Genomic DNA, 26,231 nt, shown 5'->3' with positions numbered 1-26,231 from the left:
GGTAAATAGCCTACCAGCCAACTTTCAGAATTTTGAATACTTTGGAATCGGGAAGAGTTGCTTCGATTCAACAACCACTTCTCTCCTAAATACCGAGACCAGGTAGATTTAGTTTATTAAATTGATACGAAAAAATACTAATTACAACGGTTTCTTCAGGTGCCGGCACTCTATATTGTTATTCATTTCCTTCACAGACTTGAGCTTATTTCCTTAAGTAGTTATTGGAAATTTAGAGGGATAACCCATTAGTGATGACACGTTATAGATAATCAATCTGTACGTATTCGTATGCTTTAGTGACTATTTAGAAAACTCTTGAATATAATATTTATACTAATCCATCTACAATAATTTTTACTAATCCATCTGCATTATTTCCCACTTATCTAATAAATTTTATTCCAAGTATGAGCGACACGTTTTCTAGAATGAGGAGCGAGCGCGAAGTGCAAGCGACACCGGACGGTTGAGAAGAGAGCGCAGCGGTCGCCAGGCTTTCTGATAAAGGCTGTCCTTCATTCAGCCCCTTTATGAATTACGTGTTGAAATCTGTAGTCTCTTGTGAGAATATTAAGCGAGTATACGATATTTTAAAAGCTAAGTAACATTCTAAGCGTCTATTATAATTATTTTCATTTATTGTGTAAAGTAAAGATTTATTTATGAATATAGTATTAATAAAATCTTAATTATTTAAACATAAGCACGATCGAACAAATCTGAGATGAACTAATCCAATAGGAAACTATTATCGTTCTACTTCTCTCAAGTATCACTGCTAGTACTTCTGGCTGGTAGTGAGGGAGGTTTACTGGTTGATGTCACCACAGGGGCACCAACTAACTGTGTGGTAGCACCAGCACCAACTAACTGTGTGGTAGCACCAGCACTACTACTACTATTACTAGCCGAGCTCACAGCTGCAGGAGGCGCCGAAGTAAGGGTAGAGGAGGCTGTAGAGCCTACGAAGGAACTAGAGGCGTTACTGAGGCTCGCTCTAGGATATACAGGAGGGGGAATTGAAGTAGGTTGTTGTTGTTGCTGTTGTTGTTGCTGTTGTTGTTGTAGCTGTTGCGACCAATGCTGAGTGGTACGAGGAGGAGTTAGAGGGTGAGGTATGAGTGGGGTGGGAGACAGTGAGTGTGTGTGTGGTGTTAACGGGTGACTATACGGCGTTAGAGTGTGCGTGTGTTGGGTGGAACCGTGAGTGGTTTGCCGTACAGCCATGTCAGGATGAAGGGTGTTCTGGGGCCGCTTTTGTTCAAGCGATTCTTGCAAGCAGCGGCTGAGGATGTCAGGTAAACTGTCTACACTGTCCTGCAGTTGAGATAACCTGTCCTCCACCGTGGCTATTCTGTCCTCCAGTACACCCTGACGGCCGCTCATATCAGACACCAACTCGTACATGTTATTTTGCATCTGAAAAATAGTTAGTGATATTAGCGGAGAGGTTTTAAGTTCCACGCCAGACTTTGATTATTGATAACAAATTACTTTTACATAGAGGTAAAAATTTAGATTAATTTGGGCGAGTAAAATTTATCCCTTCCACAAAACAAGAAATTACTGACGGAATACGGTGGTGGAACATTACGAATGAAAGTTTTATCGAAAAATATTTTTAAAATATTTTACCATGATAGTCCCACTAAAGAAAATCAAGTTAGCACTCAGTTGGAACGCTGCAGATTTAAAATTTGACGTAAATATGTGAAAATTTTCGAACAATAAAAATCGGAGTTCGTGAAAGCTTCGAAATCAATCTTAAATATGAATTAACGTTATCTATTTCCATCGACAACGCGTTTGTGATTTTGCATACCATTTTTAAGCAGGGCTCACCTTTGCCATGTCGGTGATGGTGCTGGCATTGTCCAACAGTTTCCTCTGGTCCATCTTGACTTTACGCAATCTGCAGAAGAGGAGAACTTATTACATAAAAGTTGCAATTCACATCACATCTTTAATAGCGTGTTTGATTGTCGAAAGCTGTTAAGGTTACGGAATGTTCGGTAACGTCTGAATTTGATCTTGAATGTAAGTAGTGATGATGATGAATGACATGTGAAAATCGATACTTCGTTCATTATATAAGTTAACTTCCTGAACGACTTGCAACCGACGAAACATTCGTTTCTTGGAGAAATACGAGTGGCCGTTACTCACGCGTACACGAGTGGCCGTTACTCACGCGTATACGAGTGGCCGTTAATCACACGTACACGAGTGGCCGTTACTCACGCGTACACGAGTGGCCGTTACTCACGCGTACACGAGTGGCCGTTACTCACGCGTACATGAGTGGCCGTTACTCACGCGTACACGAGTGGCCGTTACTCACGCGTAGATGGCGAGAAGAAACTTGCGCTGATGGGTTCGCACTCTGCTGTGGTTGATCTTCTTAACCAACTTTGTGTGCTTGTAGATGAGCCAAGTTTCCCTCAACACGTTCGCTGCCGAGTTTTTGAGCTGCACATTAGAGATAAAAGAAATATGTTGTATTGTATATTCAAGTTCATACTACATGATGCATGCATATGGAGAGCGCAAGTAATATATTTTGAATGAAAAATGCCTGGATGAAGATTCTAGCAGTTTTGGGTTTCAAAGATGGTATAGATAAGTTCAATCTAATTCCCCATACATACTCGATGCACTGACCATTCCAACTGCCGTGAGTAACAACAGTTTTTCATAAAAATTGTCTATACCGACTAGAGATTTAAGGCAGTTGTAAATTTTCATCTTTCTGATCAACTATATCGTGATGGTAACGAGGATGCAAAAACTCAGTGATACAACAACTAAGTTTTATGTCACACAACAAATCAGTTATAAAACGACCGGTAGGATCTTAAACTAAAACGATCATGGAAGATATAACAACCACACGATATAAAAAATCTAGCTTAGCACTGCGACGCCTCACCCTTTTAGTGAGCTGAGTGTCCATCATGAAGTTATGCACGTGTTTCTCGGCTCTAGAAAGTTCCATTTTTCTGGACACGACAGCAACCAGCAATGCCGTGCACCCCGCGCCCTGCCGAGCACATCATCGACGTCCACAATCAAGTTCTTCAATTCAATTTACAAACATATTCTACTATGTGACATCAACATACCAGATGAAATATTATACTCATTTGATTGGATATGCCATTGTTCACACTATTTAAATTTCGTCAAGGGCGCTAGAGCATCAACGTCGGGCAATATCACAAAGAAAAATGTTCAGAATGTTGACGAGCATCATTATCGTATAACATTATTAAATAATAAAATTATTAGTAACAAGTTATTGTTCAACAAGTTATACGGAAGTAGGACACTGTACATGGTGTACAAATGCTCGAAACTACAAACAATCTAACTCGGAATTAGAAAAGAATGTTAATTGTTATTGGTCACCTGGCTTAGATGACTAAATATAATCAGAAACGTAACAACCGTCCAGCAACACCGCAATTCAAGGTTTTTTATTGAATGCAAATTATATGATTTGAGAGCTTCGAATTGCCATAAGTATCTTCACTATACATATCATATAACAAACGACTAATAAAACGGCATATAGGATATTCAATTAAATTATTTTCGTATCGTCAATGCGTTCCGTGGTAACTAAAGTAGCATCTGTATTAATGAATAGAAGGTTTTGTGATATTTAGTCTAGTTTTTGAAGGTTTAAAAAGTCCACGATCCATGAGAATTTGAATCACTCTTGAAAACCTGAGATCAGTCATGATTGCATTGGATCTACATTTATTAATGAAGGCAAATATCCAAAAAAATGATAAAATTAAATTTTGATGCAATCAATCGAAAAATAACCTCTCACCTATTTATTCAATAAGTTATTATCAAATTCCACATAGATTGGAAATATTAAAACTTAGTTCATTCTTTTGTTGACGAGAATTTTAAATGACTTGCATTGCCAAATGTTGCACGATCACGCGTAATTGAAGCAAGCGGTAACGGTGATTTCCGTGTGAGTGTAAAGGTAAGTCTTGGTGAGGTCATAACAATGATATCAGCCATTAGAACGTATATAGGCAGGAGAAGCTAATTCCACAGGAAAAAAAGAAATGCACTCGATTTTTCCACTCATATTTATCATGCATTTTCCACATGCCATGTTCTTCACTCCCAATTGAATGCAATAAGATAAACCAATAAATAAGGATAAACTACTAAAGAATGCTTCTACATTATCAACTACTCCCCTGACTCGTTGTTTGTATCAATTTTAGTCGCTGCGATCAATTTATATACAAACTATCATCAAACATTTGCAACACGTACACGAGAACTAATATCACTTTTTCATTTGGACTAAGATAATTCCAAGTTAGAGTGATTCGACTTGGATGAAATCTAAAGCACTGGATGCTCCGAAATATAGGACGAAACTAAGTAATTAAATTGGGTTATCTACAAATAACTTCATCTGGGCATTAGAAGTATTGATTCAAAGAAGGCTGGTAATATACAATTTTGAAGGCCAGAAAGGGAAAACTCGTCCAATATTATTAATATTCTTTATTCCAGCAATGGAGTGTGTAGAGTCTGAGAGGGCATGATTATTGATTACAATATGGACTGCACATTTGCTTGAATCTGATCTGTCAACCGCAAAGTATAATTTTTTTTTCAACTTTAAATTATTGAAAACTACTGACCCAATAAGTTGGTATAGAAATTTATCAAGATCATTTTAGTTATTTTGGGCACAAAGTGTACCGATCAATGGAAACTCTGAGAAAATAGAGGAAGCAATGAAGAAAGTCAGCAATGGTGCAATAAATGTTAGGTGTTATGAAGCGATTAAGTTATTAATTAAGCGTTGAGCAAGAGTGTCATTCATTGGGCAAAAAGTTGCAGACGAGCAAAGAAAGAACGCACGAAACAACGAGCAGGGAACTTACCATGAGACCTGTAGTGACCGCTATACCTCTGCCACAGTACGTATTAGGGACAATGTCCCCGTATCCAACAGATAAGAACGTGATTGCTATAAGCCACATGGAGTTTAAAAAATTGTTATGGTCGTCGTCGTGGTGCCTGTAGAAGAGCGACACAGACAAGAAAACACTTACACAGGCACCACGCGTTACTCATAATCGATCACGGAACAACGAACGCTACGTAACGCGACATACACACACGCACAGAAAAATAATAAAAAAACATGTATTATCAAAATAATTCGAGAATAGTACGGCTCTAGAAGGATACCTGCGTTCTACAGCGCGCTATGAACCTAATTGAGCTTTTTAAAATATTTATTGATGCTAATAATGCTTTTGTTTCAATTGAATTAAACTTACCATGATGCCACAGACCACTGCCAGGCTCCGGCCACAGTACGTGTTTGGTACAATATCACCGTAACCAACGCATAATATAGTGACAGCGATGAGCCACATAGCGTTAAGGAGGTTATCATGATCTTCATCGTGATACCTAAAGGAGATCAACCATGTTGGACGATTTTAGTCAAAGATGAGACAGTGGATTAACCAGCCAAATGCAGCTAATATAAGAAATACACCGAACAAAGGTTCTCTGCAGAAGGTATTATCATGACCAATCTCTGGAATTGCTGCTTTGCAGCGAAAACAAGTCAGTGTGACAAACATACAAGGAGTCTGAAGCAGCGCTAAGATTGTTTACTTTTAACTTGTTTATTTGTACAGCGACTTACTATGCGAACATTGCACATAAACTGTGCTTTAATATAAGCGATTTTATTCGCGTAAATAAGGCAGAACTGTGCTAAGGTTTAAAGAAAATAACGTGGCCGTTCATATAAGATTGTGGGGCGGCATTGAAATGATATTAAGTGATAGTGAACGGCAAGAGGAGCGCGAGCGAGACGCGCTTCTTCAGATTCCTCCTAGAACATCAAAAGGAAGACGTGGAAATGATGCAGACACCGAAGAGGGATAACTTGGATGGGAGGATAAATGGGTAGAACTAGGGCTAGGAAGAGGATAACAGGGATATACTAAATGTTTATCCACAGTAAGCAAGCTAGAACCAATGACTACACAAATACGGAGATAAACGCCAAGGAAAGAACGAAGGACTTTTTAGGAATGATAGCAGGAGATACAGACATGTTTCTCGCCACGCCGCAGTGGCTTATTTATTTATGGGTCATAGCTGTACTATATTAGCGATATAGTTTGGCTCCTTCATATTCCACCACAAACAAATATGGGCCTGGGGTTTTCACACTAATTCATTTGCTTTTTAAATAAGCTTTATGAAGACTATTGAAATATGACTGAGTGCATCGAGTTTATGAAGCTACAGAGTTTCGAATTATTAAGGAAATCATAGGAATTTCATCAAGTTTTCATACACTTTATATTCAAGCGGTTCATGTTTTATTTATTTCAAGCCATCTTTTCAAAAATTCAAGAAAAAAAGAGCGTGACCGCCACTCCCACCTGACACGCTGCTCAGGACACGAGCGTTGCGCGCTCATGTACTCAAGGTGACCACCACACTCACAACTTCAAAAGTGGGAAAATTATGAGCACTTAAATAGCTTCAGTTTCAGGCGATACTATGTCGGAGAATATAGAAGACCGTTCATCATTATTCTAAGAGAATTCCATCAAGCGATGCTGTGTCGAAGTATTTGAAGCAGTTCATCGATATTTGAACAGGAGGTTATCAAGTTATTACTATTCGGTCGAAAATGATTATCTAAAGAAACGTACATGTAAGTTTATTCATCAGAGGCAACGCTCAACAAACCAGTAAATATAAAATTTTTAGCGGAAAAGCAATAACTGTCTTTTGTTTTTAATGAAGAATAATTCGAAAAACCACAAAACGTGAAGAACAGAAACTGCTTCTCTTCTTTTGATGCCGCGCCAAATCTTATAAAGCGGACGACATTGGCGCTTACATCTGTAATTGACTAGAACACAGAACGGGTAGTTTGAGAAGAAACAAGTGTTTCATATAAATTTACATCTCTTGTTACTCAAAAATTATATACTGACTATGCTCAAACTGAAAAAAGTTACTTATGTTCTTTCGACATCTGAAATTTGCTCTTCAAGGAACTCTAATTCTGGTCCCTTTGTACGGATATGATCAGAAATAGTAAAGAAGCAACAGAAATCAATTCCTTCTAACATAACATTCCGAGCATAAAGAATTCTTCCACGTAAACGTAACAATCGGGTGCAGATCCAAATCATTAAGTTAAAATCGAAGTAATAGCGATAATATTGTTCCTAAAGACGGAATAATTTTTGAAGTAAAGAGCAACTGTCCGAAAAAGATCAAAGCGTCGACGCAAAAATTAAAAATTAATATAAATAAATACGACGACAAAGCTCGAGAATGTGTAAAACGACGAAGCAAACAGATTAATAATGTCCCAAAATTAATAGGAAGAGTAACGAGTTTATATGTTGTGTAAATCTTACCAAAATTCTTCCGACTGAGAAGTTCATTTGATGAAAGTTTTAATGAGACAGCTCATGTTGGCAACAATGTACTCGGCTATGAGCAATTCAAGACGAATTTCGAAAAATGAGATGATGAAGCTGAAAGGAACATACAATGTTCATGGTAATTTATCAGTGTAGACAATAAATATTCCGCCTTTGAAAGCTGTCAATCCAGCAAAATCACAATTACAAACAAAAAAATTGAACACCAAAAAGCAGACGATGGCAAGTTTTTGTAGTCACTAATGGAAATTCTCCGAAGTGCCTTTGAAATTGTATCGAAGGAATGACAACCCATTTTTATACGGCACCTAAAATGGAAGCATTTCCTCTAAACCCTAAGCTGCACCAGCACCTTGTCGTCAACCATGGAAAAAGGCTCATGAATGGCAAGGAGTGATCGAATGATTCAAGTTGCGACCGTGACTGAGTTCAACAGGGGCTGAACTATCACAAATACTTACGAGTTCGTAATTCTTTTAACCAATAAATGACGGCTGTTCTAGGTAAGCCCACCAATCACAGACGAGAAATAAGCCGCTACGTTTACTTAAGCTAGTTTTGACAGTACAGCCCCTAGACGTCATGAGCAAAGCAGAGGCGGGAGGGCGGTCGCTCACGAATGATTTACGTCGGCCTATTGATGTGGTGAGACCAAGGCAGCAGCCGTAGGCATGGTAAGAATAACTTAATAGAAACCAAGTACAATTACTAATGCTATAACCTTCTCTCTTCAACATTATATTGTCTGTTAAAAAATTGAATTTTGATGAATAGGAAATATTCACCGACGAACAAATTAATTGAAGAAGCATTTCACTACTATCACTAAGAATAATAAGAATAGTGGTAAGTAACCAAGTAAATATCACTAGTACACTGAGTGGCATTAACTACCACGTTATCTATGGTGAGGAATCATACAAACAAAACGCTTCTAGGTGTAACAATTGGCCAAAAAACGGTAACCGGACACCGACTATTAAAAGATATTTTACAGAAATGAACTCAAAGCGACAATTTGTCTGGATAATAATAATGTTAATCCATTATGAAAACTGAACGAAATTATACACACACACATACACACTATGACTAACATGCCTGCGTTAAACACTTGTAAATGAAGCGGTAATTACACAATAAAAAATTATGCAATAAATTTTATGATTTCATTTCAAAATGCATGAGTCTTAATTTCAATATGGTTCAAGTATATTCAAATATGACCACAAATTTATTCAGCAATGTTATTCACAGATTTAGCCTTTAAATGTGTGAAACAGCAGCTTTCAAAAAGATATACAGTACACAGAGCTTCATTAAATTATAAAAGTACACAAAATCGAGTAACTCGATTCCTTAAATACAATCAATCCAGCAAACCAAAATCGTTTGTGTATAAAAACCAATTTAAAATAATAAAATGAATAAATTGATAAAAATCGAATTAATGTGCCAGCGCAAGAATGCCGTATACTTTTATAATTGCGTTAAGTATGATTATAAAACGCTTTATTTTGAAATATCTCAGAATAAACGAGCTAAATCAAGGAAAACGATATGGCTGAAAAATAAGCAAAGGAAAATTAGATGTGACATTCTTCAGCAAGTTGAAAGTAATACAACAACGTAGCACTGAGAACGATCAGGTCTCTTCAAGACAACTTTGAAACGTATTAACCGAGATGACTTGTCAAAAAACACAAATCAATTTAAAAATTGAAGCAAATTCTAAAAAAAATTATAATTTTGTTTGGAAAAAAAGATGATCTCATTTACTGAAGAAAATCTAAAGCGGATAAGACATGAGAGGTAGAATTCAAGTCCATACCTCTCGCACTGGCGCAGCGTCCACGAAGCAATCATCCACAGAGAGACCATAAACACAAGCAAGACAGTGCCGGGGCAGATCGTCATGAGCGTCTTGAGCACAAAACGCGTGTTGAAGTTGATGCGGTTTAGTGCACCGATGCTGCGTGACGACGCATCAGTGAACAGCTACGAGGCAATCAACGATTATAGGGAGATGAAGAACAAATTATGAGATAACTTATAAATCGATATCCAATTTATAATAAGTAAACTCCTGAAAACTAGTAAAATATTTAAATCCTTTTTAGCGCATTTTCTCATTTATAGAAAAAATGTCCTATTGTGCTCGTCATGTCCGTCCGTCCGTTTGTCCGCGACTTCACGTTTTCGTCGATTTTGAGAAAATGCGCTCTCTGCCACGTACTCACTGCAGTGAGTACTGAATTATGTATTTTTTGTCATTGGTCCCAATGTTATAAAATTTATCAAACACTTTTTTCATGTTCAGAATATATGGGACTCGACCCACCTTTGAGTGTAATAACATGACTCTGCAGATGAGGTAGAGTCTCAGGAACATGGGTAACGACAAGATCACGTCCATTGAGACGATATTGTCACCGATCGAGCCGCCTTTGTTCGGTAGTTTTGTGATCCATCTGCAATACAATTTATCCGTCAACCGCGCACAGTAACATTTTTACGGTTATGTCCGCTCTTTTCAGAAAGGATAACCTTTCGTGGGCAAGTATTGGAATATTGAAAAATTCGAATTTCTAAATCCATTACAAGAAAGTACGAAGAATTCTAAAACATATTTAATCATATGAATTTTTTTAATTCGGCATTTGTAAGGAGTAAATCGCAGTTGAATAATTCAGTAAATACGGTCACTACGCTATTAAAAATTTAACTAATTTAAATTCAAACATGCAAATGTGAAGGGTAACTATCCAACTTCAATTTACAACTATTTCATGAAATTAATGTAATTAATTGAATAGAAATTGTTATTTCTATCTTTTTAGAAAATGCGGAAAGAGTGTAAATTTCGCATTCCGGTTCAAAAATTTAATTTAAATGCTCATATTTTATTTCTATAGTATGGTTGGCGATGAAGCTATGTGCTGATAATAAGTGATTGGTAGAGACATGATAACGCAGCAGAGAACCCAAACTGCGGGCTGTTGTGGGTAGTCTTAGAAGGAGATTTTGAGTGACTATTTATAGCAACTTGCTTGCTGAAGGGATAATTTCAGCCAACAGCAGAGTTTGACATGATGATAATTAATGTAAAAAGAAACTGTGATTTGACTGGGAAATACTGTAGTTATGAAACACGTGAAAAAAATAAATGATTGGTTAAAAATATCAGTTAGTTTGAATACTCGATATGGACAGGATTAGTGAGAAATAATAGAACAAATGAGGGTGAAAATTTATCTATAAATAATAATAGATTTTAATCAGGATGTCTCAATAATTAAGTTGAATACAAAAATCCAGTTTGCACCTTAATTTCTGTTCGTGTTTTCAACAAATATTTTAAAATTCTCAAACAATATTGATCGAAAAAAATTCACATTAAACTATGAATCAAAATTATTCGAATTTATAGCTCATGTCTAAAGAGAAATCAATACTCTCCTATGCAGAAATTTCTTCCGATGTGTAAGTTATAACATCAGATGAAAACAAAACAATTACGAATCAACAGCGCAACCTACCTTTAAACGAAGTAAAAACAGTTATTATTAATTGTGAGATGCATTAATTACTTTAAAAAAGACAATATTTTACCTGAAGGAATAGTTTCCAGGAATCGGATGCACAGCGCAAATGATCAACTCTGTGGAGATCTGTGACAGTCGCTGCCACGTCATGGCTATCCGCCAGTCGTCAGCGCAATTGTCGATCATAAACAGCTGGGAGATTTCATAAAAAATCCTATTATATTACATCCATGTAACAACTTCTATTTTGTCTATCAAACTAGAATTATTTACCCAGCTATTTAAATAATTTCTGATCGTGATCCATATTTATAATAGAATTTAAAAAGAAATCGTTGAATAACAACACCAACAATACTTCACGGCTAAATTTCTTAATGCCAGTGAAAATTATTACGGCAGAGTTTATAATTTATCCAAGAGACAACAGCGAAAATTGTACGTTTTTTTTATACACGAAATAATTTGAAACCCAGCAAACCTGCAAGCTCAGGGCATTCGTCTCATTTGCATTTAAAAAAACTGACGCATCTAAACGCGAAAAAATTTCTTCAATTCTGACTAAGCCTTGAAAATGAGCAAAGAGTTGTTCAGGTTTCAACGCTATAAAGGTAAAAATAAAGAGAATAATAATCGTGAGACGCGGCCGTCTACAGGTACAACCGCCATTGCGATACGAGTTACTGCCAACCGCCACTTGAGCAACTCATGGAGCGCACATACTATCGCTTGCTGAAATTTTCCCTCTACGGGCGTGTTTTTTGGGGTCAGGAAACGATGCTTTTTGCGCGCCGGAAACGCGCCCGAGCCGGAGGAAGACTGCAACTAAACAGACAATGGGCGAAGCACTGAGCTGGATAATGCGCAGGCTCCGGTGGAAAAAATAACGTCTACTTCAGCCCAGGAAAAGCGCATTGAAATAAATGTCATGGCTTTTATTGAAACTTAAAGAAGGTAACTTTTTGAGAAAGTCATAACTTTATTTTTGTAGTTTAGTATAACTGAGCGATAGTACACACGCCAACATTATAAATACCGAAATAATCGCGAAGAAAACTCGATATTTGTCAAACGAAATAATTCCAGCCGATTCGTTGTAACACATTTTCCTTAAGGAAGCTCAGGAGATCATTTTGAAATAAAACATCATTTTTAAATATAATCTCCCACAAAATATATTTTTCCAAACATCTTAATAAAAATTATAGAAACATTCTAGATAATTGGTTAGCAGGTTTGAAGCGAATATAATAAACCTCGACCATAAATAAACTCGCGATCACATTAAAAAGGAAAGTCTTACCTGAACTTCTAAGGCATGATAGGCACATATGAGACCTAAGAGGATGACGGTCGAGACACTGATGAGGGCCTTGATCGCGTGGGAGGGAAACGAAGTCTGAAAAACAACAAGCATTAGTTACAATGGGAAGAAATTGAAAGCGGGAGTTAAGTATGGGCACTGGTATGATTTTTATCCCTTGCCTAAAGGGATAAAAGAGCAAACTTATCTCTATAATTCTAAATATTTTTGTACGTAATAAAATAATCGGGGACATTATTTCCTAAGCTTATAATCTCAAGGACATTATTTGATTAAATTATAATAATTATTTTTTGATTAGATTATAAGAAATTTTAACACTTTGAGATTATTTCATTGCTGCCTTTGCCCAAGTATTCGGTTAATGGTACATTAAATTACATGTGCATAGCAACGGACAGACTAGAAACTATTCAAATTATTCCATTTCTTGAAGAGTGATTCATATGTGATGCGTTAAAGCAGCGCTGTCTGACGACATAGAGCAAAGAGAGCAGCTTCCTGTTGCTTGTGGCACGAAAGATAAAGTATTTTAAAGACGTAATGAAAACAATGGTTTATTTTAATTATAAAAAAAATTTAATAGTAGATCTGGCGAAGATCTTAAGATAAGCATAAACAGATCTAAATAATATTTTCTTATATTCAGATTACTCCTTGTTTGAACGTCAGATTGTCAGATAAGAGGAAAGCACGAGCCAAGCTAGCACGCGATTCATTATCTTTGTGACAGGTGCCCATCTAAAAACAAGGGCACAATTTTTCGTTGGATGTATGCGACTCTCAAAGTATTTCAATAATTCTTCGTTGTTCATGACAAGGTCCTCCTTTGTGACACTTCAACCGAGGAGCAAAGTTTTAAGGCAAGCAGGAATTTTTTTATGTTTTTGAGGGAAAGAAAGATCCTCTTTGCGAGTTTCCCCGATCTAGATTGGAGCAACAAGAGGAGCTCGAGCCAGTAACAACAAACACATCAGAGGCTCTGAACCTTCCTCTCTTGACTGATGAACATCGACCAATTTGTACACGAGCGATCTTTTGATGTTCTTAGATTAATGATGACCGATTGCCCGTCGATCCATGTTCTGGAGAATTCATCGACCGTCGTTCAAGATGGGACAAAACCGGCCGCTTGAGGCCGTATTTTCACGGAAGTCCCTCCTTGACAACGCTCTTACGTAGAGAGAAAAAAAGAGACAAAGCATCCACTAAGCGACCTCTTATTCGATTCTGTACGACGAGTAAAGTTAGACATTGGTTTGCTGCTGCTGCTGCTGCGTTCAGTCAGGAAAAAAGTTATGTTTTACAGTTGAAAAATATCGAGACAGGACGCGAGGATGACCAAATGATACGTGCACATTTGAATTAAAATTCCACGATTAAAAAAACATAGGAAATATCAGTGAAAAAGTTATTTCCTTCAAACTTGAAAATACAAACTTCGAAGAGACTTTCTTGTTGTTCATTTTGGAGGAGGAAGGACAGAGCAGTCATTCAGAAGAGAGAACAATATATTTTTCATAGCCTTGGACCACTTTTCTAATACTTCTTAGCTTAAATTTCAAGAATAATTTTAAACAGTTTATTTAACACATCTAAACCATTTAAAGAAAAAACTCCGAAGAACTACTGCATAAAAATAAAAAATCATTCATATTGAAATAGAACAGGTATTCTAAAAATTCAATGAATAGGCAATGGATGAAAAATTTGACGTAATCGGTACGCCCTCGTTTTCTGAATGATGGCTATTTTAGTGCATCAACCAGTTACCTTTAACTTAGCATTTGCTTCTCGAAGAAATTATTTAATCGATCAAATAAGAAACTTCATTCACAACACCTGAGTTTGTGCAGCCTTGAGATCCACGAAAAGAACATCAATAAATCTAACACCGAGGCAGCGCACATCCTCAGTTGTAAGTAGGACCCACAGGCATTACTGGAGAAGGAGCACGCAGAGTCATATATAATTTCTCAAATATGATTCGATTTGCACGCGAGAGTGAAAAATGATACTTCGCCTTTATTATCAATTGTTGTTAGTATATTAAGTTGGCTGCGGGGTTTGCCAATAGTTAAAATTTTAAATGTAAAGATGTTTCCTTCGTTGATACATAAATCAGATATAGGTACATAGATATTGAGCATATATACTAGAATTCAGGAGTTGGTTTGAAATAATGAGCCAAACAATTCCTCCAATTGTAGCAATTTCTCTTCGCAGCATTGCAAGGAGGAAATTGCATTGAGGCGTAGAAAACAAACTTTCTGCAATAAATCCGCGATTTCCCCACATATTGGATTTCTTCCGATGTGTGGGAGCTTCAATCAAAATCTTTTTAAGAAACGCTGGAAGAGCTGAGTGATGCAAAATTGAACAAATCATGCAAAATATACCTACCAATGAATTATTAGTGACACGTCTCATAGTTCGTTACAGTTCTCGGGGAAAATAAAGGTGACAAATTTTAGAGACAATCTAACAGGAACGAGGCTTTGAAGCGATTTTTTTAGGATGCGCGGCCTGTCGTGCCATATATTGGATCGCAATTCATTGCTCTTCACGCCCGGGCCGAGCCCACGGTGAAGCTAAAGGGTGAGTGTGATCGCTCGTTTGTTTCTTGGGTCCGTTCCCTGGCTACCGATACATGGGGCGGGGGAAATCAATTCAAACTCGGACGTGCCAGCTCAGAAGAGAAGGCACTGAAGAACAAATAGTTCTGCAAGAAAAGGGTTGCAACTTCTGCTTTACTATTTTGTGACTTCAGTCCCGAATGATATTATTATTATATATTAAATTCGTTCCGAATGATATTATTTTAAAAATCAATTGGAACACTCTTTTGACACATTTACTGAATAATGTGTATCAGAGTAACTAAAAAAATTCCGTCGAATATCTATCAATATTCTGCAGCACAATGCGACACAATGGCTATTTTTACTAGGCCAAAGGAGTATTTGATACAACAATAAAGCGAACAGGTTGTACGACGACACTAGCAATAAAGCGTCTGCTCGAGTTCCAATATGCCGAGATCAGCCTGAAAATAAAATGTGACCATAAAAAGTTAGAATTGTGTTGCCAGAATACGAACGAAAATCAAGGCTCTATACGTTAGCAGCGCCAACTACGCTCTAACACGGCGCTGCTCTATATTTCCATTGCTAAGCTTCACAAGTTGTAATTTTCCGACAAAACGCTTGGTAATGTTCCAGGGGATTTGATAAAATCTTTCTTAACGTCGCATTAACCGAGAAACATGGCATCTCGAGCGTAAGTCGTTGCCACAATATCTAGTTTGAAAACTTATAACGCCCGCTTGCGGCGAAGACAAGATGCGAAACCGTTTCCGAGTTTCAGCAACTCATTTTTTAGTTAGCAACGAAGGAAAAAAAACGAGATTTCTCGAATGTTGATAGCAGCAGAGGAGGCAGCAGGCGCACGCAGCTTATTAGCATAACGGCCAGCAAAGATCTTTAGCACAGCGGAGCTCTAAGCTCTCATGCCGCTGTTCACGTACTTTTAGTCTAAAAATGGAAAGCTCGTCGGTCAGTCCATACGACCCATGGGGCCTGAAGTGCATATCGCGCTGCCCCTATGCTTGCTTCACAGGCCGCTTCCCGGGTGCCGTTGAGGCACTTATGACCAACTATAAAAAATTACTTAGGGTGGAACCAGTGAGTGCATAACCTATAAGCCGCAAACTGTTACTCCATACATTAAAAAATTGCAGTTTTTCAAATTTTGTGTGTCAGTTTTAGCTTCCTTCTCATCGTAAAAAAATCGACTCGTGACTTGAATTTTTCGAGTATTTCATGAATACGTGCAAAGAGGTTTGATAAATTTTGTTTAAATGAGATTTCTTGGTATTCATTAACACTTCGAAGCATTGCCATGCCATAAAGGCAGACAATTTGCACTTAGCACGATGAACGGAATATGTTGGAAAAAATTTTACGGGGCAGATCTGTGAAAAGTTAGACGAAAAAAATGTAAGTAATAAAGTGAGAAATACGCAGCGTCCACAGGAAATTGAATATTTATCAGCTACATGAAAAATCCTGGTCAACTGTAATCGAAATTTGAGCAGCGAATTGGATTAGAGACGACAACACTACATACTTTGGTTCGGTCCATTGGCGCTTACTTCGCTTCTTGAAAACGCCTCTAAAATTTTTGAGCGTGCGTCGATTTTTCCAAAGCAACTTGAGAGGCAAATGCTGAGAACGGACAAGCATGATTATGATTGGGGCTGCAAAGGATGTCGGACGCAATGCGGTTTAGATGCAGTCGAAAACTCACTAAAGATTCCGCTTCAAAGAACTCGATTCGTATGCGGGCGCATGCGAATGCTCTATTTTCTGATTAAACTCAACACTGATTAATCTAAAAAAAAAACTCACCAGAGCCGGAACTTCAGACCGAATATTGCTCGCTAACAAATGCCTCGATTTCTCGCAAGAGATTTATTAAAAAAAAAACACCGGTATCGAGTCGAACAAGATAAAGGATTATTATAATTAAAATTAATAATAATTAATAAAGGATTATAATATAAAGTGGCCGCGCAGAAGCGGGGATCTTAACGTTTATAGAGATATAAACTTGATGAAATATTGTAGCAACTTTTCATTGTAATATATAATTTTCAAGAAATATCGCCTGGTGGAGTCATATAGTTTGCCAAGAATCTTTCACGTTGGCACCAGAAATATTTCAAATTTCATTTCAGTTCTAAAGAAAACCATTTTATGTGAGTTGAGAGATAAAATAATGTCTCACTGAGAATCCAGCCTCAATTTTCATCACGTCCGCCAGTTTTAAAAACGTATCTAGATCCTTGCAGGCTAAATAGAAACCATCTGTTAGCTCCATTTGTTAAGCTTGATTTTTGTTCTCTGGAGCGCGCCAACCAATATTGCTCGGGGAACCTGTTCTCTAATTTTGGCGAGACACTCTAGCCGATTAGTTAAACCGCACGCGCATTGGGACGATTTCGAATAATAAATACACAAAGCTAATATATGATCAACTAGAATTTCTGTTTAATTCCATAACGCACTTCGTAGCTTCCTTTTATTTTCGATTTATTATTGCCCAGTCAACACCGTTAAGCAAAACATGTAAGTTCTCATGCTGAGCAGTGTCGTCGAGTGTTTTTCACGCAATAAATACTCGCGCTACACTCGTGTTATATAACACATTAAACTACCGAATCGTGTTTACATCCGAGGCGCATCACACGCCTAGATTTATCCTTTAAAACATGTGGCTGAAACAGAGAACAGAATCCCAAGGAAAAAATGAGGACGGAAGTGATGAGAAGCCACGTCGCGTTGCAGTGACACCTGTCACTTACTATTCAGTTCTGAAGGTCGCTCGAGCTGCATTGCAGCAAATCAGAATCGGAGTCTTCATGTCCAAGAAATGCGAGATGGTCGACCGTTAATGTTCCGATAACATTTCCTAACTATTGTAAGTAACAGTCGGATAGTAATATTTATTATAGAGTATAGAAGTATAATGGAGAAATGTGGAGCTTCAAAATCAGGTATATTGAATCATCTGAAAAACAATTGTTTTTGTTGAACAAGACAGCAAGCGTCAGTGGGCACAGCAGAAAATTGATGTTGGCAACGGGTATCAACATTGCTATGCGTTGTAAATGAGAAGTGTTGGAAAATATAGCAATTAAAATTTCACGCCAAGCAAATTTCACTGCTCTTAAATATAGGTAATGTGGCCAGTGTGAAATTTTTATTTATGTATTTATGATAATAATTAAATTAATTGCTGAAATTAAAGCAGAGAAATTCACAATTATGCTTGAAAAATGGATCTTCATACTAGTTAAAAATGAAAAACCAGCCTTTGAGATAACAAGATACGAACGAGCAATATTTTAAGTTTTGACTAACTAATCAAAGGACATACAGAGAGAAAAACTTACTAACACATATAGACCACGTTTCCCGTCAACGGGATATTTATGTTACCGACGTTTCCGTTGGGTCGGGAAAGAGTTCCCAACAAAGTAAAAAAGGTGCGATTGTGTGTTAAAAGCTAAGGCGCTCTTCTAGTTACCTATAACCGAGGAGCCATCAATGATGACCGCAACGATAACATTCCTTGCGCACACCTCGAGAGAAAATTTCGATCAGATCTTCGGTCAAGTTCACCCAGCTAGAATGGTGTTGAAAAAATAGGAGCAGAAGGGAGCATTTCTAAGAGCTGTAGCTGCGAGGGCTGAGCGAGAGGGTGTGTAAGGGAAACGCCTCCAGCTGAGCTCGAGTGCCCTCTTCCCACGCTCACACTTCTTCCTATTGAACCCAGAGTAACGTTTGTGCATGGCTTCTCGGGAAACATTTTGTAAAATATCGGGAGTGCTACATTTCTTCTTGTTTACAGTCAAGTTTATAGTTTAGTTCTCTCTAGTTCTCGTTTAGGCAGCCGTGCTTCTCGTTCAGTCTTGCTTCTCGTTTAAAAGCCTTTTTTACAGTTTAGGTTACTTTATTTCCTGTTCAAATATTTTTTTTTCTCGTTCAGCGGTTATGGTAGTAACCTTATGTCTAAATTTTATTATCACATATTTTAAATACTATTAAATGCAACGAGTGCAACTTGCCATCTCGTTTAGGAAAATCTCGACTGATATCTTCCCGCAAAGTTACGTCAAGCAGTAACCTCGCTTCTCGTCTCAGGTGGTACAGCGCTTTGCATCTCCGGTGACGTTCCGTCAAGAGATCTACACGAGATGCGTCGCTACTCCAGTTGCATTGGCCAAAAGGGTCCACGAGACAAGCGTTGCTTCTCAGGAAACACGATCTAAAGTCTCCATTTCCCTGATACACGTACTTGCTGTGATGAAGACTACAAACGTAGAGTTTCGCTTAGTTTAAAGCTGGGTCAACCATTAAATACTCTGCTCTGAGTATCAACTCGCAAAAAGTAAGACTAGTGGAACCAAGGCAATCCATATTTGCGTCACAAAAAAAATCTGGACTGAAATTGGATCCGATTAATCATGAAAATTGTAAAATGTAAAGAAAAAAAACAATTCAACTGATAAAAAGGGTTTGCAGCAATAAAAGCCGAAAAAGTGACCATATATAGGCACAAGAAATATGAGGGTTACAGCGGAAATTAAAGATTGTTTCGAATAAAAGCGCCCTCAAATTGATCACATTCATCTAGCTCGAGCTCGACCCACTGCAATTCTTCAGGAGTAAAAATATGTTCCTGAAATTCCAAGAATTTGAATTCGAATAATATTAGAAAAATAAAGGAAGATTTGCAGAGCTTTAAGCTGAGGATCCGAGAATTTATTTTCTTGCAAAACCATGGCTGCTAATGAGGCAGACTGAACAGCTTGCTGACATATCGCTGCATCTGTACAGCTTACTCGGCTCGCCTACGACGTTCGTAGCTGCATTTCGGCCATCACTTCTGTTTATATTCCTTACCGTGAATCTTGAGAAAATATGACCAGTGAAAAGTAATTTAGTGGAATTATATGTGTCACGAATGAAATTTTTAAACAAACACCACATTACGTTTAGATTTGGGAAAGTTGATTCGAAGAATTTTTTACAGTTAGGGTGGCCTAGCCAAGGCCAGCCAAAACTATTTCTACAAAAGTTGCAGCAACTCTCTTCTGGTCGAGTATTCCGGGAAGGAAATTTACACAAACAGAACAAAGCCACTACGGCCAAACTCAGCAAAACCTAACTTCCAAGTATACAGAAGTTAGTGCTAATCTTTACACGAATCTGGAATGAAGTGAAATTGAAGCATTGTAAATTATTGTCTTATTTTCTACTGTGAAGTAGTGAGCGCTAAAGGCCTGAGAGTAAAAAATTAGCATTAAAAATGCATGAAAAATTAATTAACTGAGAACATGGTTGCTAAAGATGTGCCCAAGGGATATTGTCTCTATAAACGTCCTAAAAATCCAAATTTTTTGTCATTTGAACACATTGGCCACGATGTGTGCCATTTAAGCTCACGATGAACTCGCCGGGTGTGAGATGTGTACAAATACAATGCTGTTATTATAAGGGTCCGCATCTAATTTGGTCGGTATACTGAAAGCACTCGCTTTTTCGGAACAGCACCTAACTTGGCAATCCGATGTTTTGTTTCTGAACAGTCTTGTCGTTCTAGCCGAAAGCAAATCGTTTCGGATATAGAAGTCTTCGCAAAGAATTTTTAAGTAATCACGCGCCACGTAAAGGGCTTTACGGTAATTGCACCTAACGCACATAAATGACACCAGAGTATTTGCAGGAACTATGCCATGTTCAAAATCACCGACTCTAAAACTAATCTAATAACTTCAGAAGTTCCACATTTTTTAGGATATAGTCAAACGAAACAAAAAGGTTCATGCTGAACTCTGACTTCGGTCAGTAACATCACAAGTGCAATTGTTGAAAATGAGTGCTCGAATTAGGTTGTTATAAACGAGAGAATTCTCTAACGGGATATCCGTGGGGGCGAGGGCTTACCTCGGATAAGGTGATGTGTAAGGGAAGCTTGTTGGCTCATATATTTGGGCCAGCGGCTGTATACATATTGGCCAATAATTTGAGGAAGCTAAGACCGTCCTCGGTCAACATTATGATGTCAACAAACACCTTGAAATGAACCTTAAGGAAACTTTGACATCCACGTTGCTTCATTGATTGATCGTAAACGTACGATAAAGAAGCAAGAGGGTGTAGAATTAACTGAGTGCACGGGATGAAGTGACATTTGGTATAAAATAAAATAAATAGTACATAAGGATAATAATTAATACTCAAGTGCCGCAAATGACAGACAAAACCACGGGGATAAAAGAAAGTTGGATTCACTGTTCCCTTAGTTGTACCAAAATCTAGTGTTTTAAATAATAAACAAAATAGAGTGGTTCTCATGGTTACAGAGCCACCTGCTATGAACAGTATGTGATCTCAACTCGAGCAGCATCTGGGAAAAAAACTCCATGCACGGTTAATATGATTAAATTTACAATGGTGCGCATAGAGCAAGACAATAAAAGGCGATCGCATCTTTACTAGCCAATGTTTATAAACAAATTACGAATAGTTCGACTGTAATTCGGAAAATTTGATTCGAAGTAAGAAACGGTACCAACTCACAGACGCTGAGGTGTATTAATCATAAGATCAATAGAAGCTCTTATATGAAGTGGCCAACTGAAATTATCCCGAATTGCTTGCACACCAAACAAAACGGCAATAAAATATTGGCGATAATTCGCCGATATAAGGGCACAAAACGCCCTTATAGAGAATTTTCTAGAGAATCGCGGATAACAAAAAATGCGCGCTAGAGTGTTTCATTTCTGGAAGTGACCCTACAGAAGAGGCATAACATAACATAACATAGTGATGTCGGCGCTGAAGTGTAGGCCTGTTGTGGCCTGTCGCCGATTCTTTTCCTTTTCATGCCTTGTTCATAGAAGATCTAAAATCGTGTCATTTGACCGGATCTTTCTATGACTGACGATAGTTTGAAGTAGCTACTAGACTTCCACCGGGTTCGATAAGGAGCTAGGCATTTCAAATCTGAACATATATTTTTCCATAGCTTTATCTAATCTGTTCTTGAACGCGTTCATACTTGGAGCGCCAACGATGTCATCGGGGAGGCTGTTCCACATGTCGGTGATTCGAAGCGAGAGGAAATTTTGTCGCGTGGAGAAGTTGCAGCGCAGTTTTTTTAGCTTATAGCCGTGGCCCCTGGTGTTGGTTCTTGTTTCAAATTCTAGTAACCCTTCAGGGACCTTGTATAGACCATGAGTATACTTGTATACTTCAATGAGGTCCCCACGCATACGTCGATAACTGAGGCTTGGAAGCTTCATAATCTTCAATCTTTCTTCATAGGACTTGCCCTTCAAGCCTGGAATTATCCTTGTTGCACGTCTTTGAACATTCTCTATTAAATTTCTGTCCTTTTCAAATCTCGGTGACCACACAACGTTTCCAAACTCTAGGCTCGGGCGCACGACGGCAACAAACAACTGCTTCATCGTTTCTGCATCTAGGAACTCGTATGAGCGTCTGATTAGTCCAAGAAGTTTGTTGGATGTGTTAGCTTGCGTTTCAACATGCTTAGAAAATTTCAGCTCCTTGTCGACATAAACTCCGAGATCTTTTTCCACACTAGACTTTTCAATCATTACTCTTTCGTTGCAACCATGTCTTCTCATACTGTAATCTTGCTGTTCATTGTTCTTCCCGAGGTGAAGTACTATACACTTGTCAGCATTAAACCGTAGCTGCCACGTATCAGCCCAGTTAACTAAACTGTCAAGATCATCTTGTAATTGCGCTTTATTTGACGCATCCTTCACTGAATAATAAACTTTTGTGTCGTCGGCATACATGGAGCACACGCTGGACACTACTTCTGGCAGATCATTTATAAAAGCAACGAACAAAATAGGCCCCAGAACGCTTCCTTGTGGCACGCCACTGCGCACTGATGCCCAGTCTGACACGGTTCCGTTAATACTGACACGTTGTCGTCTACCTACTAGAAAATCTCTGATCCATTGGATCTGATCTGATCATTGGCATGTTTGAATTTCTATTCGATAAGTAGTATAGGAAATTAGGCCATACAGAAAAATAAGGACACCTTCGCGGCCTGCAGCGGGAATGTAATATTCGTCTAGAAATTATAGATGCGGTGATTAATGATCAAAGAAATAAAATAAATTCCAACGGTAGGCGTCCCAAATCAACAATGAGCCATTGCAGTATATTCTACATATTAAATAACTTTCGCAAGTCATTTTCAGTAGATAATTAAACTTTTCTTCTAAGATGAATTCGTTGCTGTTACGTCACGGACTATAAAGAGTGGACAGGAATAATGCATAGTAAAATTTCCTGATATCTGAACTACCGATGAAGCTTCTAGTATAAAGATACAATTCAAATACTGAATTTAAAGCATTCAGAACTAATTGAAAATAAATGGTTCGATGGGAAACATCGTTTAACGATTTTCAATTGTCGCGTCACTATTGCAGAGAAGTCGTCTGGCAGGGAATTGCAATATTGGAACTAATAAGTGCAGGCGACATCGCCTGGAATCAAGTTAATAATACACTCGAACCTTTTATTATCTGCAAATCATAAGAAACATACCGAACATCTTAGTGAGCTCACCTTAACATAAACATTGAAGGAAGAGAGCTCATTCTCGATGATCATGCCGATGATGCCAAGTAAGCTCATGACTAGCGCGTAGTCCGATATCCTTTTTCTTTTCTCGAACAAAGCTTTCCGTCTGCCTAATCTGTAGCCGACGTTGGGTTTGGTTCGGGAGAGATAACTGGGCGGACTTTTCTGTGCGCTGCTGCCTTTGTCGTCGCCGTAGCGTGGATACTCGGAGTGGACGCCTACGAGTGCTATACCGGCCTCCTCTTCACCGAAGGTGCTAGGCTGGGCGCCTGTGCCACCCGCGCCAGCGCCTTTCATCGCACCCGGGATCGAGAGCGTTGACACTGGCTTCCGCAACTACAGAGACAAGAAAATAACAAAGATGTTATGTTCAATTATTAGAAACTTATGTGATTTGAAAGTAACATTACGCACAGATCATTTAAAAATACCCTGATGGAATTTACATTTAGTTTAATGTTACAGCGTTGAACAAAGAAACGATACCTGCATCTAGAACTTGATATAGTTTTTCTGCATGAAGATAAGTAAAATAATTGAAATGTAGCCAGAATCTGCAAGAGAAGAAGAAAAATAGTCAGAATTTTGCAGGGATAGGAAACCATAAAATAATGTTGTTTAATATTTTAAAATAAAATTTATACATGAATAGACGACAATATAAACCGAAAAAATTATATAAGAATTAAAAAATTAAAATAAAGTCCAATGAGAGGTTAAAGACTTTTGAAATATTATTCAGGAGTAATTAAAGTTAAACATGTGTCATTTAGTTTTAACAATTCACACTACTCCACTGAATATTTCACATTTAGTTTTGACACACTTCAAATATTACCGAATAATTTTGCATGAATTTATACAATACATGTTCAACGATAAAAATGTCTTTTCAACACTAGAAACAATAGTTACATGAAGTGTACCAAATTACTGTGTACAATCATAGTATCATGTAGACTCGTTAAGCTGTAGCGCGTCAGCCGCTTGAATACTTGAACTAATTTTGCTGCCAGCATACTAAACATTGATATGGCTTTAATAAATGAAGAGGAGCTATCGATCCTACTGTAAGTTGGCAGTGATAGTACAGTTCGTGCCAGAGTGCATGGAAAGGTCGATCTTCATTCAGCGCACGCGACCGATTCAGTTAATGCCCGGGGAGAATAATCATGCAATGAATCACAACCGGCTATTGCAATAAGCCTTGTTACAACTTTAATTGAGAGACAGAAAAAGCAGTTAACTTAATTCATCCTGTGCATTAACTCAGGGAATGCATGACATTTCCAAAGCCGCATTCACAATCACCCTCTTTGAAATCACTAAGAAGAGAACAAAACATGAAATGAAGGCCGTCTATATATAGTAAGTTTTACAACACCGGCACCACAAAAATCTGATGTGTACAGGACACTGACAAATGAATATTTGCATTTGAAACTTGTTCCTCTGATCAGAGTTGTCATTCGTTAACTGGAATTTGCTCTGATTTTTGCCTCGCCAATATTTTAATCAGTGACTGTAAAAAATAATCTCCCGTTATAGTCAGTCGAACTTTGGAAACGCGTTGCAGGAAGTTACTATTTTCTCAAATTTGAAATAAAAGCATCAGCCTTTCCCAAGCTTAACAGTTTAAAGATTGTGGAACATTTTGGAATTTAATGGAAGTTTGGAAATAAAGTTGTAGCGTGTAATGCTCGCAGAGACCGAGGCTCGCGCGATTAGAAGTCATCGGGGTGCAAGGCAGCAGCTGTGTTGGCTTAACAAGCTGGGGGAATATCAAACAAAATTGAATAAATTATTACTTAGTGCACGGCATTCCTGCAGAAGATTCACCACAAGCAGGACAATGTATGAATGAGCAACGAGAAATTGTGGACGAAAATTATAATTATGCTAAAATAACGTGGAAATTTTCCATGTTAGCGGGTGGAAATTTTCTGCAAAGTATACAAATGTTTTTTTTTTCTCGAGAATATAACCATTCAGACCAAACTTACATCACTGACATATTATTGGCTGTGCTGCTTAATTCTGATAACATTAAAGAAATGTCCATGAGGAATCACTGCCAAACTGTGAAGAGCATTCCTACTTGACATAAACGAAGCAACTTAAAAGAAATCAGCAGGATATATATTTTTAAGATACTCGATGAAGTCAAAGTTAGGCTAACGAACCATTCGTATACAAACTAGCCGTCAACTAAAAAAATTAGCCGGCATGCAACATAACCTTCTTAACAACGCAAAATCTGCTAAACAAGAATACATTTACTGCGTTCAAAAAAGATCCTAGGATTTTTCAACTTGTCCGAAAAACAAGTGATGAGGCCGGGAGCGCTTGAACGATCTTCCAACAATGTATTCTTAGGGCAACTGAAAGAGATGCGACCAAAATAGACTAGGACAACAAGAACAGAAATTGGACCCACGTCAGTGGCGATTAAATATTTCGCAAACATGAAAACATAACAGTCAAAATATAACAGTGAAAATATTTCACCATGCACTCGGTAGCAATAAAATTCAGCGATAAAATAACTACAATCTTCTTTAGGGACAGGATACAGCACTTTGGTATATGGTATAAGGCAACTAAATAATGAGCGCAATTTAGTAAACTTTCCAAGTCAAAATAGTTCAGTAGAAATTTTTTCAATTCATGT

The 26,231-nt window shown here is 37.8% G+C and overlaps 1 protein-coding gene across 1 annotated transcript; it reads right to left on the bottom strand.

Moving 5' to 3' along the window:
- Positions 1 to 657: 657 nt before the first annotated feature.
- Positions 658 to 23,892, bottom strand: LOC108671301 (small conductance calcium-activated potassium channel protein). The gene is made up of 10 exons (XM_047885566.1): positions 23,546 to 23,892; positions 12,333 to 12,428; positions 11,097 to 11,221; positions 9,826 to 9,955; positions 9,316 to 9,482; positions 5,334 to 5,469; positions 2,933 to 3,043; positions 2,345 to 2,472; positions 1,846 to 1,915; positions 658 to 1,422 (listed from the first exon to the last, which is right to left on the bottom strand). Exons 1-10 carry the CDS (start codon positions 23,855 to 23,857, stop codon positions 769 to 771), a joined length of 1,929 nt encoding a protein of 642 aa, XP_047741522.1. The 5' UTR covers positions 23,858 to 23,892; the 3' UTR covers positions 658 to 768.
- Between the last annotated feature and the right edge of the window lie 2,339 nt (positions 23,893 to 26,231).

This window comes from Hyalella azteca, unplaced genomic scaffold (genome assembly GCF_000764305.2).
Source record: "Hyalella azteca isolate HAZT.00-mixed unplaced genomic scaffold, Hazt_2.0.2 contig2444, whole genome shotgun sequence".
Classification (NCBI taxonomy): Eukaryota; Metazoa; Arthropoda; class Malacostraca; order Amphipoda; family Hyalellidae; genus Hyalella; species Hyalella azteca.
This window is presented reverse-complemented; position numbering and strand designations above follow the sequence as displayed.